The sequence below is a fragment of the Musa acuminata genome, chromosome BXJ3-8, assembly GCF_036884655.1.
Source record: "Musa acuminata AAA Group cultivar baxijiao chromosome BXJ3-8, Cavendish_Baxijiao_AAA, whole genome shotgun sequence".
Classification (NCBI taxonomy): domain Eukaryota; kingdom Viridiplantae; phylum Streptophyta; class Magnoliopsida; order Zingiberales; family Musaceae; genus Musa; species Musa acuminata.
In genome coordinates, this window is record NC_088356.1 from 37259670 (window position 1) to 37276737 (window position 17068).

Below are 17068 nucleotides of genomic sequence, written 5' to 3' on the forward strand. Positions count from 1 at the left end.
AGAAACTATAAGAGGAAACGAGACAACTTTTATATACTTTGGTTATTAACACTTTGTAATAAAAAATCTAACATATAACACACCAAGTGTAGCAATGGATAATGAAATAAAAACAGTTTGCAGAGCATATAATATGATGGTACGACTCCTACCAAGATTATTAAAATATGATCTCTCTGCACAATTCAAACAAAGTAGAATAAGTAATTTTCTTACATTGTTGACTAGATTGTATCCATGACTTTTTAGGAAGCACTGTAAGTTTAAAATCAAACCAGCAAAGTATATATATATTCTCCACTGGATTTCAAATGCCAAGTTTTGCAAAAATAAAGGAATGAACAACTTCTCAAACAAGAATTATTGGAAAAGTCAATTCACTCATGGCATTTATATCAAAGTTTTAAGGTCAATTTTCTTGTCATTGTAGAAGGATTTATACGAAAAAGCATTCTCAATTGTCAGACATGTTCTTCGTATAAATCTTAAAGCAGCAGAAGAGAATTTGGATAATAAAGTTCAAGCCTCAAATTTTGAAAATTCTTTTGTCAGAATTATTAATCCTGATTGAAATTTATGTTTTTCTGAGAGTTTGGAGATGGTACGTCCTGGCCGTTGTGACTTCCCTGGGGAGAATCAAGAAAGAATGCAATTATATGCTCACAAAGCTCTTTAGGCTTCTCAAGATTCACGGCATGCCCAGCATTGCTGATGACTGCCAATTGAGAATTATCCCCTAAATGCCTGCAGATTTTAGATTACGGTCAAATGAAATGTTTAGGGAAACGAACTTTACTCATTCTACAATTTACAGACCTCTGTAATCTGTGAGCCAATTCTAATGGAAAAATCTGATCTTGCTCGCCCCAAAATATCAAGGTTGGCTGCACAGAGAAGCAAATGACTTTAGGACAAAAACCTTAATGCGATAAAAAAAAGTTACTTGCTCTTTTCACAGTGATGACTTTTCCATTAACCCAAGTTGCAGATATAAGTTTTACCCTTTCAAATAGCATTCTTTGTGGAATCTGTTAAAGAAAATAAGAAAATTGGCAATAAAATGTAAGATATTAATGGCATGAGATATTAGAATCACCTGGTTTATCTTTGGAAGGTCCGAATGTTTCCTTTCATTGAATACGGCTTGGATCAACTCTGTCTTCTCTTTCACATAATCTTTGCACATCACCTGCCAGAGGAGACAAAGCCAAGCCATCAAAAGTAAGTTTATATAATTAATTACCTACATCGTTCAAATGAATTCTTAGGAAGAAGTGTAACAATATCTATATGAAGAACAATGAACAATGCTAAGTTTGTTCATCCTAACAAATAGGTATTTGAAGCAATAATGCTAAGCTGCACAATCAGTATAACTTCAGTTCATCCCAACAAAATGTTCTCAAGGTTTGTGTTCTTCATTTTTTGGTCCCAATTCTGTCATAGGTTAGAATCTAATGATATTTAAATCACTGTTTTCAGGACATAAACTAATCTCCAGTACGTGGATACATTAAAAAGTTTAGTGGATGCAGCCAAATTTTGAGGTCATGAAGCCAAAATTTTGTCTTCTACTTCTCAAGAAAGCAAACGATGTCTTGAAGTTATTCCAGAACGAATGCAGTGACATTCGTTATCGAACTACCCACCTGTATGTAATCCCGGAGGAAGACGGACGGCATCACGAGCTGCGGCCGGACGAAGGACAGTCGGACGAGCTGCCGCAGTTTTTCCGGCCGCTGGGGCAGCAGGATCTCTATCGCCTCCCGCAAGTCCGACACGACGAAAAGCCCCGCCGCAAGGTCGCGCTCCTCAAGGCACACGCCGGCGCAGCAGAGCACCACCCGTTCCACCGCCGTCGGGTACATCGCCGCCATCCGATAAGCCACAAACCCGCCGTAGCTCACCCCCACGAGGCCGAATCGCCGAACGCCGGCTGCCTCCATGGCGGCCATGATGCATTGGGCCTGGTATGATTCGGACCTGTCGGGACCGGGCGCGGCGGAGACGCCGAAGAAGAGAAGATCGGGGACGTAGAGGTCGAATCCGGCTCCGAGGAGGGGGCGTAGGTGTGCGGACCACTGCCAAATGGCGGTGGCGCCGAAGCCGTGGAGAAGGAGGAGCGGGGAGCGAGAGGGGTCCGGGCGGGCGGGGACCCAACAATGGACCGTGGCGCCGTCCGCGAGGGCTGTGGCGGAGGGACGGAGGCCGGCAGCGAGGAAGGCGCGGCGGTGACACCGGTCCCGGAAGACGGTGAAGCTGAGCCACCGCGGCATCCCCTCGGCTGCGTTGGACCTCCGTGTCCAGTCGGGGGAGGTTGGTTCTTCAATTGGTCCCGTTGGAAGTTTTTTGACCGTTGGTTGCAAGCGAGGCCCGCGAGGCTCCCCTGCCTCGTCGAAGGCAGGGGCCAGGAATTCACATTCCAAGAATGACGTCACGAAGAGCATGACATCGTCAGCCCAGGTAGTGCGAGCGAAGCGGGGATGTCGACCGCAACTGGTTTGTTGTGAGAGACTTACCATTTCCGTGTCACCCGTTCATCTACTTGCGTCGTGATTGGATGAGCCATGAGTTTGCTGTCATTACATTGGCTCACGAGGTTGCTTTATATTTTCCTTTTCAAGTAAATATATAATGATCGAGAGACGATACACGAATAAATAATAAACTAAATTAAATGATATTTTCTCTGGAAATGTCTAAATATATAAAGTGGAGCATTTGTTCTGTTTTTAGCAATAAAAAAATGTGTCATATATATATATATATATATATATATATATATATATATATATATATATATATATATATATATAATACCGATCTGATATTTATTATGATAATTTGTAGGAGAAATATAGTACCAAGATGCCAAATTATGTATCAACCTATACTACCTAGTATTACTAAATAAATAAATAAAAATAATAAATTGAACGCTTAAATGATTACTAATTATTGGTTGGTAGATACCCATCAATATTTTTAAAATATAATTAAAAATAAATTGAAACCCCACTTAAGCATGATGAATTCTAAAATTTACTTTGAAATAAAATAGATTATGTTTTTTATAGACACATGGACTGTCTATCTATCGACATCATGATCGAGCATCACGTCTACATCAATATCAAGTTGTCATCATTTCAACACTAGTTAATCTTATAAGCTGATGAAACTCTTTATCTCATTAATATGAGCCACGTGGACTATAAATATAGTGAATAATCGTTCAATAAACCTTCTCATGATCAAATAGTGTTTAAATATCTCGTCTGTTATGTCACTATAGAAAGTTGCATTATGTTTATCGGAGTAATCCACTGTAAAATGTCTTACGTGCATATATATTTTTTTACTTTATGAATATTTCAATTCACTTACTAATTTAATCATTAGATAAGCCCTTTTGATATACTCTTTATAAGAGATATTTTAAAATTATCTCATCCTCAACACCACCAAGGCTTTATAATAAATAGGCTTTGAATATTGGACTCGGATTGACCCATAACTCCTTTTAAGTGTTAAACAATAATAATCCATCTTCAAATATCACATAACACGTAATTGACATTTGTAGGATTTTAATTTCTGATATTTGAAATACATATGATGCTTTAATCATTAAAAATATCTCATTCAAAATAGAATAATTTTTCTTTTAAGAGGGGCGAACATAATTGAGATGATTGTGCCTCTTTGATAAGTAAGTGATTACAGAATATCGTAGACATAAAAGATGCATCGACGAAAAGTGCAAAAAGAAAAAAAAAATACAAATGATATGAGCTAAAAGTGAGTTTAGTAGCGAGACAGACAAGCCAAAAACAACTCGGTCTAGCTTGAGACGAACATCCACCACCGGAAGAGACCAACGGCATAGATCAGGGTAATTAGTGCGGAGCTCAGACGATACAATCGAAATCTGCATAGATAGCACTAAAAATGTAAGAGCGCTCTTATAAACCAATAAAAAGTCATTAACCAATTAAATTAATTGACATCGTCAATAAAAAATGATTATTATTATTATTATATAAAGAATGATTACTAGAGAAATATAAAATTCCAACTCTAACCCCACGATGTAGACTTTTATTTAAGTGTCCGGAAATATTTTATAGAAGCATTTAATATATTTACAAGACTAATCCTCGACCTAAAGATGATCCAAGTTAGAAATTTTGAGGTGAGAATTAAGTATGATCGATCACTACAAGAACTAAACCTCCAGCTTGCGGGACAGCGACCGGCGGCAGCGGCGACGGCGGTAGCTCTACGAGCACGCATGAACGCGAACCACTGCGGGAAGTCCTGATGGAAGAACTCCCAGTCCGGCAAGAGGATCCCGGCGATCCCCACAATCCCGACGGCGTAAGTGGCGAGCATCTTCTCCAGGGAGAAGGTGCAGACCCCGACGACGACCACCGCCGCCACGATCACCACCATGCCCTTCTGCAGCGCCGCGTCCAGCCTCATCTCGCGAGTCCAGAACGCAGCTGGAGCAGGCACTGGCGCTCAAGGAGAGGAGGAGGAAGGGGAAGAAGAAGTAGAAGGAGGGGTCGATGTGGACTCTTACCGCGACCGCGTCATGGAGAACACGTGTTCGGTCTATATGTGAACTACGTAACTTGTAGCCTCTCGACAGCCCGCTAGCAATTTAATTCTTGGGATTTATGCGCCCAACAACACAACCTATTAGTTTGTCGAGGCATTTACTGCACCAAACCAAACTGTTGAACGATTGGGATGGGATGGGATGGGGGGTTGCGGATAGTTAAAATATTAAGTAAAAGAAGCATAATGCTGGCATTTTTGCATGCCAACATAAATGAAAAAAAAATCCACATCCCCGTTTTATCCATTTCTCTCATGAAGAAATCTGCTTAAAGAAAGCAAGAAAAATGAGCATATCGCGTTAGCTTTCTGTTTGTCTATGCACACAACAAAAAAAAAAAGTGTGTCGGCAAGCAACCTCTGATAGAATATAAAAGTGGAGAACAGTTAATTCCATGTGTTTGGTTAAGAAAGCATGATGAATAATTGAATTACTCTCCAATAATAGCATATCACTGAGCGAAAAGAAAAAGGATTTTAGGTCCATATTGCTAAAAGTCCAGAGAATGGTCGACGAGGGGACTGTATAAAACGAGGCCTAATGCTTCCTTCACAGTCATACCTTTCTCAATCTTTGGGCTTGAGTGTAGCATCATGTATAACCATTATAATAACTCTTTAATTATGTTGTGGCTTATCAAATTTTCTACTTAATATGAAATAGGCTTCTTGATAACACTTTAATGTTAAGTAACCAAATATTTGATTAGCAAACCAAGTTCCATAACTTCGACTTAAATCACTCTTCCATAAAGTCAATTTCAGCATTAAATCAATAATATTTTGATTTGTCTCTTGGTGCAATCATGTAGAGGTCATATTGAGGTATATAAAGAAGTCTTATTTTTGTGAAAATAAATTCATGAAACGGTGAGAGGTGTCTAGTTTTTTGGTGGTCCTTTCTTACTTGACTTGAGTAGCTCTAATAGTAAATGTCATGATCGGATTTGATGAGATAATCAATCTATCAATTTCATTTAATCCAAATCAATAATTAAAATATTTAATTAAAATTAATAATAATATCAATTTTAATCTTGTCCACCTTTGATTTGAGTCCATTTAAGGATATTACATTTATTTACAAATGATACAATGATTGATCTTTTAATAGTTTGGGTAAAGATAAATTTATTAACGATTTCTTGGCTAGTAATCGTAAGAAGCGAGAGCTATGTTATTAATGAAGGCATGAACAAATATAGATGAGTGCAGATCATCCTTTTGTTGAGATAATTGGTCAGAGATTAGATTTCACGTTGCTTAATGCTAGGAGAATGGCCAAAATAGGCTTCAGATGAAATTGAGCTTAAAGTTTCTTTACTGATTGCTCAAAGTAAGAACTCAATTTTGAGAGACGGTAGGAACTACTATTCCCTCGAGAGTTATACGAAACAACTGGCATATGAGAGAGTCAATTGTTGTATACAGAGTCATATGTGCCACAAATGTTGTAATGTGCTCTGTTAAGTCGATGCTTACATCGAAAGCCTCCAACTTTGGGAGCTAACGATGGATACTATGGACGATGGAATTCTAAAGGGTCATCAATTATGCCAATTGGGGAAGAAGTGAAATGATAATATGCATCCTACTTGTCAATGCCTAAGATTGTTGACTTCGGGGAAGATATTTATTTCATGTCATTCCCTAGTATAATGGATAATTTAGGATTATTGAAGAGACGCCTTAAGAGTTGTGCCGAACATAATTGATGAAAAAATATATTTTAAAAATATTAATACGATTTATGATGTCATAAGTATCGTCGACCGATGAGTTAGCACGATTTGTCTGTTGCCAAAGATGTAAGCACTTTCAGGTGTCTCTTCCTAACTGAAGTAGGAGCCTTAGTGAGGTGGAACTGCACGGACGACTTAGTCATAAGTGGTCCTATCAATGAGGACCCGGTTTGAGAAGGTTGAGTAAGGCAATATGGGATCTTCTTGGCTGCAAGGTTGTTTCTCGAGTTCAGGTCATCCGTGTGTCCCCGAGAGATGGTTTGTCTTATGATTGCATGGTCGTGTCCTAATAACGGGGTCGTCTCCTGACCATCGATGATCCTACATGATAGGCTGGAACCAATGATTACCCAACGCAATCCCTCTAATGCTTAAGTCAGCAAAGGAGATAAGACAGTAGTGTAAACTGTAAGATTGAGTTAGTATGTAGAGAGTTACCTCCACTCAACGTGAGCTGATGGGTTTTTTTTTATACCTAATCCTTGGGTCTTCTTACTAATCCGTCCATGATAAGATTAGGTTAATCGCTTGATGATTATCTAATCTTGATAAGGTAGGACGATTATCGCTTGTCATTAATATGGTGCACATCGGGATACACTACGATGTCATTTTGAGGTTGACGACATAAAGTCATGCTTAGGTGTTGACCTAGTTAACATATGAGTTGACATGGGATAAAATCATCTCTATCATCCATGTTACTGAAGAATAGTATAAAAAAGTAGAGATTCCATGTTGTGATTTATATATGTCACAATAATTTTTAAGGTTTTAAATCAAAGGTAATTATAATAATTATGTAGCTTAGGTGAAAAAATAATAATCAAAGATTTATGTAGGTATTTAAAGAATTTTTTTATCTCTTATTTTTATAAAAATCTTAATTCATAATGATGAAAAGTGTGAAATCTATTAAGATGTTAATAGCAGGAGAGGGAGGTTTGACTTAGTCTGATAGTAAATTTGTATCAATTTTAAAAATTAATTAAAAAAAAAGTACTAGATGAGTAAGAGTTACAAATAAATAATTATGAATAAAAGTCATAAGAGAAGGGATACAAACTAATTTATTGTGGTTCAATTTTCGTGATCTATGTCTACTTATGATTCTTCTTCCATTGAGGCTATTGGCTTTTACTATCGATTTTCCTTTTGACGGACGAAGATCAATTATCCTTATAATTTTTTTCTTTTTTAGGTTTTTGAGAAAACTTTTAAACTTACTTTTTTTATAAAAGATAGCTCACCTTTTATAACTTAATATTTCAGCTAAACTAAAGAGAGAAGAAAAGACTCGAACAATACTCAAAGAGAGAGCGATAAAATTTTTTAAACTAAGAATGAATGTTGCATCAACAAAACTTGAGTGAAATATTTAAATCACTCAAAAGACTTAAAAAATAAAGTTAAAATTTTAAATATCTACAATTTCAAGGTACATGTGGTACCCATTGTTGACTTGGATGGTATTATCATCGTAATATTTGAAATGCAATCGCAATACTAGACTTTGGTGATCCTACAATCGTAAAATTAAATATATGGGTGGTATCATCTCTACCCAAGATAGTACAACCACCACCTTAAGTGATAATATCATCGAAAAAGTTGATAAAGCATAAACAGTACTTATCGGCTGAATTATTGTTATAGTAAATTTTAATCAATCTTAAAATTTGATCAAGAAGAATACATATATTAGAAACACAAACAACTAAATATGGAGTGTGAATAAGAGTTACAAATAAGGTGAATGATCACAAGCAAAAGTCATAAGTAAAAGAAAAAATTTAAATCGATTTATAATAGTTTAGTCTTCCTAAGATATATCCACTTCCGATTCTTCTTCTATTAAGGCCACTAGCCTTCACTATTGATATTCCTTTCAATGGATGAAGATTAACTATTTTTGTTATAATTTTTTTTTTAAGATTTAGAAGAAAACTCATACTCTTTTATAAGAGACCTCTTACATCTTATAATTTAATATCCAAATTAAACTCAATAGGGGGGAAAGACTCAACAATACTAAAAAAGAGAACTATAATACTTTTCAAACTGAAGAATAAATGATGTATCAACTAAGATTGAGTCTGATATTTATATCCTAGAAAAAGATAAAAAATAGAGTCAAAAATTTAATTTTTTTAAATTTCAAGATATAAACAATAATAGCTGATGGTACTATTGTTGTAATATTTGCAACACAATCACAATATTATACTCTAGCAATCGTACCATTACAAAATTAGACTTATGGGTGGTTCCACCTCTGCCCCTAGGTGGTACGACCACCGTAGGTGGTACTATTGTTTGAAAGATTAACAAAGTACAAATAGTGTTTGTTAGCGGACTTAGATGGTATTATCACCCTAGGCTAGTTTAGGTCATATATTTAGCTTTCTAATGGGCCCAATACAACTCAACTTCAAGCTTAATAGATTTTATAAAAGTAGGCTCTATTTTAGCCCAATGCTAATTCAAATTGGCCCAAAATTATCTTGACCAAGACTTTGACTCATCAACCATTCCTTCGAGGCTTTCGACACATTATTCACTCTTTGGATATATCATCCAAACTTTATACACTTCATTAGAACCTATAATATATCATCAAATCCTCTAGAATATCGACTTTACCATAATATTTGAACCTCTAGTTCATGATGTTTTAATATGATATTCATGACATTTGATCTTTTAACATGATATCCAATCCTTTTATCACAATATGATATCCAATCCTTCTATCATGTATTTGAATATCTAGTTCAAAATCTATTTTTTAACATATTGACCAACCCCCATGCTCAACATCTATTTTCTAGCATGATAATCTTTTTGCATAATGTCTAACTCTCTTGCTTAACTTTTGGCTCTTAAGTGATTTGAGTATGTGATTAAAGTATTTTTACATCACTTATCTCAAAAAAGTATATTAGTTTATCAAATTTATTAATTAATTTTATCATCAAATTTTAAAATTTAATAATATTTTTTTATGATGATAACCAATTTGTTTTATCATAAAAAAATAAGACTCCCCTATCTATATATCACTTAAAAAAATTTATGATGAAATTGAACTCAAGATTAAATGAGCATATTTCCCTTATATGCTAGTCTTCAATTCATATTGTTCTTATTAATTTAATTATTTCAAACTCAAATACCAAGGTACAATCAATTTTTAAATTTAAAAATAATATTCGATTACTATCAATATATAATACCGACCATTAATTATAAATAAAGAAAAAGCATAAGTTAACCATTTGCATAAGTTAAGAATTATATAACCACAAAAAAAATCATAATTCTCCCTATTCATCACATAAACTAAAGCAAAAGCAAAGAGAAGTAAAAGCCAAGTGTAAGTCACTATTTCTCCTCCTTTGCAATGATAAAAAAAAAACACAAGTGTTGTGAGAAACTTTGAGCCGTGGCCTCAGGGCCGACACGGCTCGGTTCGGGTCCGGACGACGAGGATCTCCCTGGGGCGTTCCTCGAGCCTGCTGAGGCGGTCGGGTGCGATGTCCGATCGGGACGGTGTAGCCGTCTCCTCCGGGCAGGAACTCCTCGTCTACGCGTCCGGAGGGGACCTTCGGCTTCGCACCTGCACGAAGGTCGGGCCGAGGTGCTCGGCCCGACCCCTCCGACGATCAAGTTAGCCGATGTGGAGGGGGTTTCAGATGAAGAAGTGTTTTTGTGCGTCTATCCCTCCTCCTCTCTCTGATGAACGAGAGGGTATTTATAGGGAAGCTTGCTGCTTCCTAAGCTGCCCGCTTGTAGGGGGCAGGCTGGTAGCGTCTGACTTTGTATTGGCGTGGCGTGAAGAATTAAGCTTTGGCAGGATGTTAATGTGCCTCGGTCGGCGTTCCGATCTGCATTGACCAGGTGCTGTTGCGTGAGGCGTCATCTGACGTCAGCCGAGTCTTATCATAATTACTATCCTCATCAACAAATTACTTGGTTGTGATAATCCCAAATACCTAAATAAAGTATAAAAATATGCATAAAATATCAAGATTTTGATGAATAATCTGTATCTCAGTCAAAATCTTATCCTAACAAAGCTCAAGGCTATCTAGTTGAGCTTCTATTAAATAAAAATATAAAGAGAGAGCTGCATATGTTGGAGGTATTGCCTTAAAAGAGATTAGTAAAAGGTGAATAATTATCCCTATACATAAGTGTATTAGGCTAGAGTGGAGAAGGGTCAGTTTTCTTAGGTAATCTAATCCATATTTCATTAATTACATAACATTTTATTCTTCTTAATAGGTTTATATTATGATATTGAATCTATTTGATTTTAGAAACTTTTTCTCCAATTGTAAGAATTGATACAATTAAAACATTATTAACATTGATAGCTCAAAAAAATGATAAGCTTATCAATTTAATGTTAAATCAACTTTCTTGAATTAAAAATTATAAGAGGAGGTTTAGTTTAATCAACTTGAAGGATTTGAAATTAAATGACAGTAAGATGAAGTCTACAAGTTAGAGAAAGCATTATAACGATTTGAAACAAGCATTGAGGGCATAGTAAAGTATAATCAACAATTACTTTCTTTAACACAACTTTCAAAAAACTATATATATATATATATATATATATATATATATATATATATATATATATATATATATATATATATATATATATATATATATATATAAATAAAAGCCTAGGTATGCAAATTCTCATCGTTTGTTTGTATATGAATGATATGATTTATACTAAAAATTCAATGGATATGTTTGTTGAATTTCAAAAAAGTATGATGTTAGAATCGAAATGTCTGATTTTGGGTTTTTACATTATTTCAGGAAATAAAAATTATTTAAGATGCAAATAATTTTTTTTTTGTGCTAAGAAAAATGTACTAGAGATTTATTAAAATATTTTCATGTGATAGCTTGTAAGCTAATGAGTACTACAATGAATACAAATGATAAATTTATGTTAGATGATAGAGTTAAAAAAATAGATGAGAAATAGTATAACAATTTAATTGGATGGCTAATTTATTTCATATATTCAAGGCCAAATATTATGTTTATAGTTAGCTTGTTCTCCATATTCAGATACATGAATAACTCTAGCAAGTATCACTTTGAAAGAACTGAAAGAGTTTTTAGATATATTAAGGAAACTCTCAATTATATTATTCGTTATAGTTAGATAAAATATTTTCAATTATACTCTTATATTAATATTGACTCTATTGATTGTATAGATGATGAAAGAAGCATTTTAGAATTTGTACTTAGTCATGGCTCAAGGGTAATTTTATGGATAATAAAAAATTAAGAATGTATTGTTCTTTCAAAATTGAAGGCAAAATATATAGTGACTATAAGCATAACGTGCCAAACAATTTGGCTTCAAAAAATTCTAAATTATCTTCAAGAAAAATAAGGTAGATAAACTAAAATCTGTTATTACAATGATAAAAAAATCTTGTCTATTATAGACACACCAAACATACTGAAGTTTAACATTATTTCATTCGTGAATTAGTGGATAAAGGAAAAAGATAAATTTGCCTACATATTTGCTAAAGCTTTAGCTAATTTATTTTTTATTTTTTTGAAGACAACTCTAAATTATAACTATTTTGAATTAAGAAAGTGTGACAAAACTAATCTAACACTAATGAGATGAGTGGATGAACATGAATTGGAATATTATATCTAGGTGGGTTGTTTTATATGTGTGAGTATTTTTATCTTTTGTTTTAAAAAACTTAGAGTTACTTCTTTTGTTGCTATAGATGTATGTTATTAGATGAATCTAAAGGACTATAATTTGAAAGTACTTATTCTCCTGAAAATATTCTATCTATTATATTCTTTCTTTTCCAAAGTTATGTAGGAAAGCAATAGTGTAGAATTTGAGTTCTCAATATAAGCTAGGAGGAGTCTCTTCGTCGAGATTCTCATGTTAGTCCTTCATTCGATTTTCTTTCAATATCGAAGCGAGTGCTAAAGTCAATATGTTAATGTTAAATATGATTATTTTACATCATTCATTTGATTTTCTTATAATATCTTATAGTGCCAATATGTTGATCTCAAATATGATTATCATACACTCCAAATGCGATCGATCCATCCAAGTCCAAACATGCAACTCATTTTGATGGAGTAAAGATGATTCAACTTAAGCATCCAAGTTGTAAGATGATATTATTGCATGTTCAATAAGCTCCTTTCCCATTTAAATTAGTCGATTTGAAAAGTAAATATCTCAAGAATTTCTATTACTGAAGAGAAGGCCCTATATATATATATATATATATATATATATATATATATATATATATATATATATATATATATATATATATATATATATATAACTAACGTGGATAATGATGTTGATCAAATGCTAGCATTTATTTATTAGGGAAAAACATCAAATCTCTCTTATTGTCGTCTTTTATCGAGTCATAAGTGAAGGTTTTACACACGTTATCTTCACGTCAGTATTGCGTTGCGTTGCGCATAGGCAACATTGCATTCACCGATTGGACAGAAGAAGTTATATACTCTTCTTCTTCCTGAAAGGGCTCAGAATTTTGGTTTCTTGTGATCCAATGCCACTTCAATCCGTAACAAGTTATTTACTCTCCACCCATCCGTAACCAGATGGCCGGCCACCTACCAATGTGGGGTCCGCCATTGTATGTAATATGGTAATCTTTCTAGTTCGGATAAAACGGGGTCCACCACGCAACGTGATAAATTTTGTTTGTTTCGAGTTGTACAAAAAATAATGCTTCGTCACCAATCCAATTAGGATCCCAAGCTCTGATCCGATTGCATCTCAGCATATAATATGACATGCAGCATCATAAATTAGCCTTTATATGATCACACATATAAAACAATTAATATGAGCTAAACTATTTGTCCTAATTACAAGAAAATTAATATAACTAAGTTATATCATATATTTAATAATAGTAAATATTTCGGGCCCACTCCAGCTGAACTTACTTCCTAAAAAGGGAATGCATTTCCTAGGACAAGTCACCGTGTGACAGGATGGCTGGCCCACACCTGTCCACCCGTCCGACTGTAACAAACTATTATACGGCAAGCTTTGCTACGCTTCAGGCGTCGCCAAGTCGCCGCGTGATGTACGCGAACGGACGGTTCTTAACGCGCCTCCCCAAGCGGAGTAGTCGGTGGAACGACACGTGGCGAGAAATCAGCGGAGTGGTCTCACTGAGGCAATGTGCCCACCGTGTCACCAGATCCGCGTTTCGGGCCATTAAATATACGTCCCTCTTCTCCGCCCCCACTCACCACTCTTCGCCATCCTCTGCGATCCGTTGCCCCGAGAAGATGTCGACGCTGACGTTTCCCGGTTCCCTTCCTTCCCCCGCCGACGACTGCGAGCAGCTTCACAAGGCCTTCCAAGGTTCGTTGTTTCCCTTTCTTCGTCGTCGATCCACACGCGCACGACAAAGAAGCTTAGGGTTTCGATTCCGTTCTCACGAACCTATAAGTCTCACGGATCCGATCCGATCCTTCACCTGGACCAGGATGGGGCACCAACGAGGGCTTGATCATCTCCGTCCTCGCCCACCGCCCGGCCGCCCACCGTCGCGAGATCCGCCGAGCCTACGCCGAGATCTACGGCGAGGACCTCCTCAAGGCCCTCGACAAGGAACTCACCCGAGACTTCGAGGTCGCCTCCACCTACCTCTGTTGCTTTCTGCTTGCGTTAAAGATATCTCCTTTGTCACTTATTTTTGTCGGGTTTTGGTTTGGAGCGCAGAGGGCGGTGCTGCTATGGGTGCTGGACGCCGCGGAGAGGGACGCCGTGCTGGCGAATGAGGTCGTGAGGAAGTGGAGCCCTGGAAACCGGGTGTTGATTGAGATCGCTGTGGCGAGGACGGCGGACGAGCTGTTTGCGGCCAAGCGGGCTTACCAAGCTCGATTCAAGCGGAGCCTCGAGGAAGACGTCGCCGCACATACTAATGGAGATTTCAGAAAGGTGAATGGCCAATGTGATTGTTGCTTCTCATCTTGCTTGATCTATTATTTGCTTAGTAGTGATCACACTGAAATTTGCTTCCTTGATCCAAATTTTATCTCTATTATGTTATGCATTCTCTAGAATGGCAAATGCCATGTTCTGTTTCATTGTGGGTTAAAGAGAGATCTAAATATTAACTTTCATTGTTCGCTACCATATAGAGAGTGATTACTGAGCTTTTGTGCATGTGTGGAACTGGGAATTAAAGTTGACAATTTAATGTTGGCAAGTAATAATCTTCTGTAGAATTCTCTCTCTTTTGGAATTGATTCATATGTGATTTATCAACAAAGCTTAAGGATTTTAATGGATTATTTCTAGTTGTAATTGCCATTCAGTCCACCTTCAATGCTGTTGACATTGTACTAATTTCAAGGAACAATCTTTTGGATCATTTTGTTGGTGGGGATTTTAGGCATAATTTTAACAACAACAAATTAATTGGTTGTATTTTTTTCGCCTAAGTGTGATTTTATGCAATCTGAATATGCTTATCCACAGAGACATGAAGCAGTTGTTTGTGTGTGTATGTTTAGTGTGCTGCTGCATGTGATTGCGCTTCAATGTCAAAAACTTATTATTCTAATGTCTTTTCTTTATGTTTTGCAACTGGAGGGTTATTCATTCAAAAATCTGAAGAATTAAAATGCTAGATAGTGGCAGATTCAGAGAGAACTCTATTTGTGTACTCCTTTGGCTATTTAATGTCCTTCACTTATATCACTTTCTGTCTTCTTTTATGTACTCCTTTGCAACAGCAGAGTCATCCATTCATGTTAATCTAAAGAACAAAAATGTTAGATGATGCCATGCTTTAACAGAACTTCATAGATAAATTTGGAGTCTGACCATATGTATCAATACCTATTATGAATGAAAGTCTTAGAAACCAAATGTCAAGAAAAGACCCCTCTCGAAGCAAGACTATTTAGGATCGACTATTTACATTATAATTCATGACAGTGATGTATATAATGATGACTGCTATTTCAGGTTGGCTACATGGGTGATGTAGCCATGCTTGTACAGAACTTCATAGATAAATTTGGAGTCTGACCATATGTATCAATACCTATTATGAATGAAAGTCTTAGAAACCAAATGTCAACAAAAGATCTCTCTCGAAGCAAGACTATTTAGGATCAACTATTTACATTATAATTCATGACAGTTATCTGTATAATGATGACTGCTATTTCAGGTTGGCTACATGGGTCCACCTAGTAGTTAGTTGCATATGTTTTTCATCCAAATTGATGACATATTGATGTACATGATCTTGCATTATATTGGATGCTTGTTTAATTTTTTGTGAGAAGGTTTAGAGTTCTTCAATTGTTGCACTTCTTAAACTTACTTGGTAAGTTACATGTTTTGTAGCTGCTTGTTCCACTTGTAAGTTCATATCGTTATGAGGGATCTGAAGTGAACACATCCTTGGCGAAATCAGAGGCTAAGATGCTGCATGAGAAGATTAAGGGTAAGGATTACAACCATGAAGAAGTTATTAGGATCCTCACAACAAGGAGCAAAGCACAACTGCTTGCAACATTCAATGACTACAAGAATCAGTTTGGTAATCCAATTAATAAGGTATGTACCACTTATCAGTTTGGTCATCCAATCAACACTCACTGTTTCAACGCAATCTGTCAATTTGACTCGCCTATAGCTATATACAAACAATTCTTTGCTACAAGTTAATTTTGACTATCATGTCACTTCACATTTTATTTTGACATTCTTCTACCTATTCCAAGTGTTTGTGGTTCCCTTCCTATATCCATATGTTGCCATCTCCATTCATTAGTCATACAGCATATGCAAATATTTTGATTCTCTAATTATATGACCTTCACACTCTACATTATGTTTTTACTGGTCATTCTCAGGATTTGAAGTCTGATCCAAAGAATGAGTTCCTATCAGTGTTAAGGGCCATCATACGCTGCATCACATGCCCCGAAAGATATCTTGAGAAGGTTATTCGACTCGCCATTAACAAGATGGGAACTGATGAGGGGTCTCTTACTCGAGTCATAACAACTCGTGCTGAGGTGGACATGAAACAGATAAAAGAGCTGTACCATAAGAGGAACAGCGCGACACTCTATCGCGCCGTAAAAAAAGATACTACTGGTGATTATGAGGACTTCCTCCTTGCATTGATTGGACATGATGATGCCTGAGTTAGTTGTTGTGATGAATAAGGTCTTGGTGTGTGTTAGTGAGACACCACCATTATCCTCAGGTACAAATCACTTGGTGTGTGCTGAGTTGTGAACCTGAATTATGCATCAACTTCTTTCCTACTTCTACACTTTGAGTTACCAATTGTGGTTCCTTTTCCAAGTCTCGTCCACATGCAAATTATTGGTATATATATATATGTGATCTTGAAAGTGAGAAAGATCACAGAAACACAAATTGTGGTTCCTATGAAATCATGTAATGTGGTGACACTTCACTTTAGTCACACTGATATATGACCATCAACAAATTGAGGTATGTTGACCTTTGACGTCTCGTAGTCTTAGTAATCAACTATGAAGAAAGAGTGGATTCGCAAGACATCGAGGCATTAAGCTGAGAGTTCTTCGATAAGCCAAAACTACAAATAGCTTCTCAAATCAACATTCTG

The 17068-nt window shown here is 36.1% G+C and overlaps 3 protein-coding genes across 4 annotated transcripts; 1 reads left to right on the forward strand and 2 right to left on the reverse strand.

Moving 5' to 3' along the window:
- Positions 1-334: 334 nt before the first annotated feature.
- Positions 335-2472, reverse strand: LOC103994832 (uncharacterized). The gene is made up of 4 exons (XM_009415271.3): positions 1650-2472; positions 1097-1189; positions 817-884; positions 335-744 (listed from the first exon to the last, which is right to left on the reverse strand). Exons 1-4 carry the CDS (start codon positions 2445-2447, stop codon positions 558-560), a joined length of 1146 nt encoding a protein of 381 aa, XP_009413546.2. The 5' UTR covers positions 2448-2472; the 3' UTR covers positions 335-557.
- A 1214-nt stretch (positions 2473-3686) lies between these two features.
- LOC135644433 (signal peptidase complex-like protein DTM1) lies at positions 3687-4577 on the reverse strand. 2 transcript variants are annotated; one of them, XM_065161985.1, is made up of 2 exons: positions 4224-4577; positions 3687-3931 (listed from the first exon to the last, which is right to left on the reverse strand). In XM_065161985.1, exons 1-2 carry the CDS (start codon positions 4483-4485, stop codon positions 3912-3914), a joined length of 282 nt encoding a protein of 93 aa, XP_065018057.1. In that variant the 5' UTR covers positions 4486-4577; the 3' UTR covers positions 3687-3911. The 2 variants fall into 2 exon arrangements, with proteins under 2 accessions (XP_065018057.1, XP_065018056.1); XM_065161984.1 differs by having other exon boundaries at positions 4235-4515.
- A 9071-nt stretch (positions 4578-13648) lies between these two features.
- LOC103994831 (annexin Gh1) lies at positions 13649-16745 on the forward strand. The gene is made up of 5 exons (XM_009415270.3): positions 13649-13806; positions 13931-14076; positions 14167-14385; positions 15808-16020; positions 16320-16745. The coding sequence occupies exons 1-5, from the start codon at positions 13731-13733 to the stop codon at positions 16614-16616; spliced, it is 951 nt and encodes a 316-aa protein (XP_009413545.2). The 5' UTR covers positions 13649-13730; the 3' UTR covers positions 16617-16745.
- Positions 16746-17068: the final 323 nt, after the last annotated feature.

What these genes read in the sequence shown, in the direction of transcription:
- LOC103994832 (XM_009415271.3), bottom strand. Translation starts at nt 2,447, where the DNA reads ATGCTCTTCGTGACGTCATTCTTGGAATGTGAATTCCTGGCCCCTGCC. An exon ending in ACCTTCCAAAGATAAACCAG is followed by an intron (nt 885 to 1,096) that starts GTGATTCTAATA and finishes TTCTCTGTGCAG; the next exon opens with CCAACCTTGATATTTTGGGG. An exon ending in TTGGCTCACAGATTACAGAG is followed by an intron (nt 745 to 816) that starts GTCTGTAAATTG and finishes TAAAATCTGCAG; the next exon opens with GCATTTAGGGGATAATTCTC.
- LOC135644433 (XM_065161984.1), bottom strand. Translation starts at nt 4,485, where the DNA reads ATGAGGCTGGACGCGGCGCTGCAGAAGGGCATGGTGGTGATCGTGGCG. An exon ending in CGCTGTCCCGCAAGCTGGAG is followed by an intron (nt 3,932 to 4,234) that starts GTTTAGTTCTTG and finishes CTATCTATGCAG; the next exon opens with ATTTCGATTGTATCGTCTGA.
- LOC103994831 (XM_009415270.3), top strand. Translation starts at nt 13,731, where the DNA reads ATGTCGACGCTGACGTTTCCCGGTTCCCTTCCTTCCCCCGCCGACGAC. An exon ending in GCTTCACAAGGCCTTCCAAG is followed by an intron (nt 13,807 to 13,930) that starts GTTCGTTGTTTC and finishes CACCTGGACCAG; the next exon opens with GATGGGGCACCAACGAGGGC. An exon ending in TTGGTAATCCAATTAATAAG is followed by an intron (nt 16,021 to 16,319) that starts GTATGTACCACT and finishes GGTCATTCTCAG; the next exon opens with GATTTGAAGTCTGATCCAAA.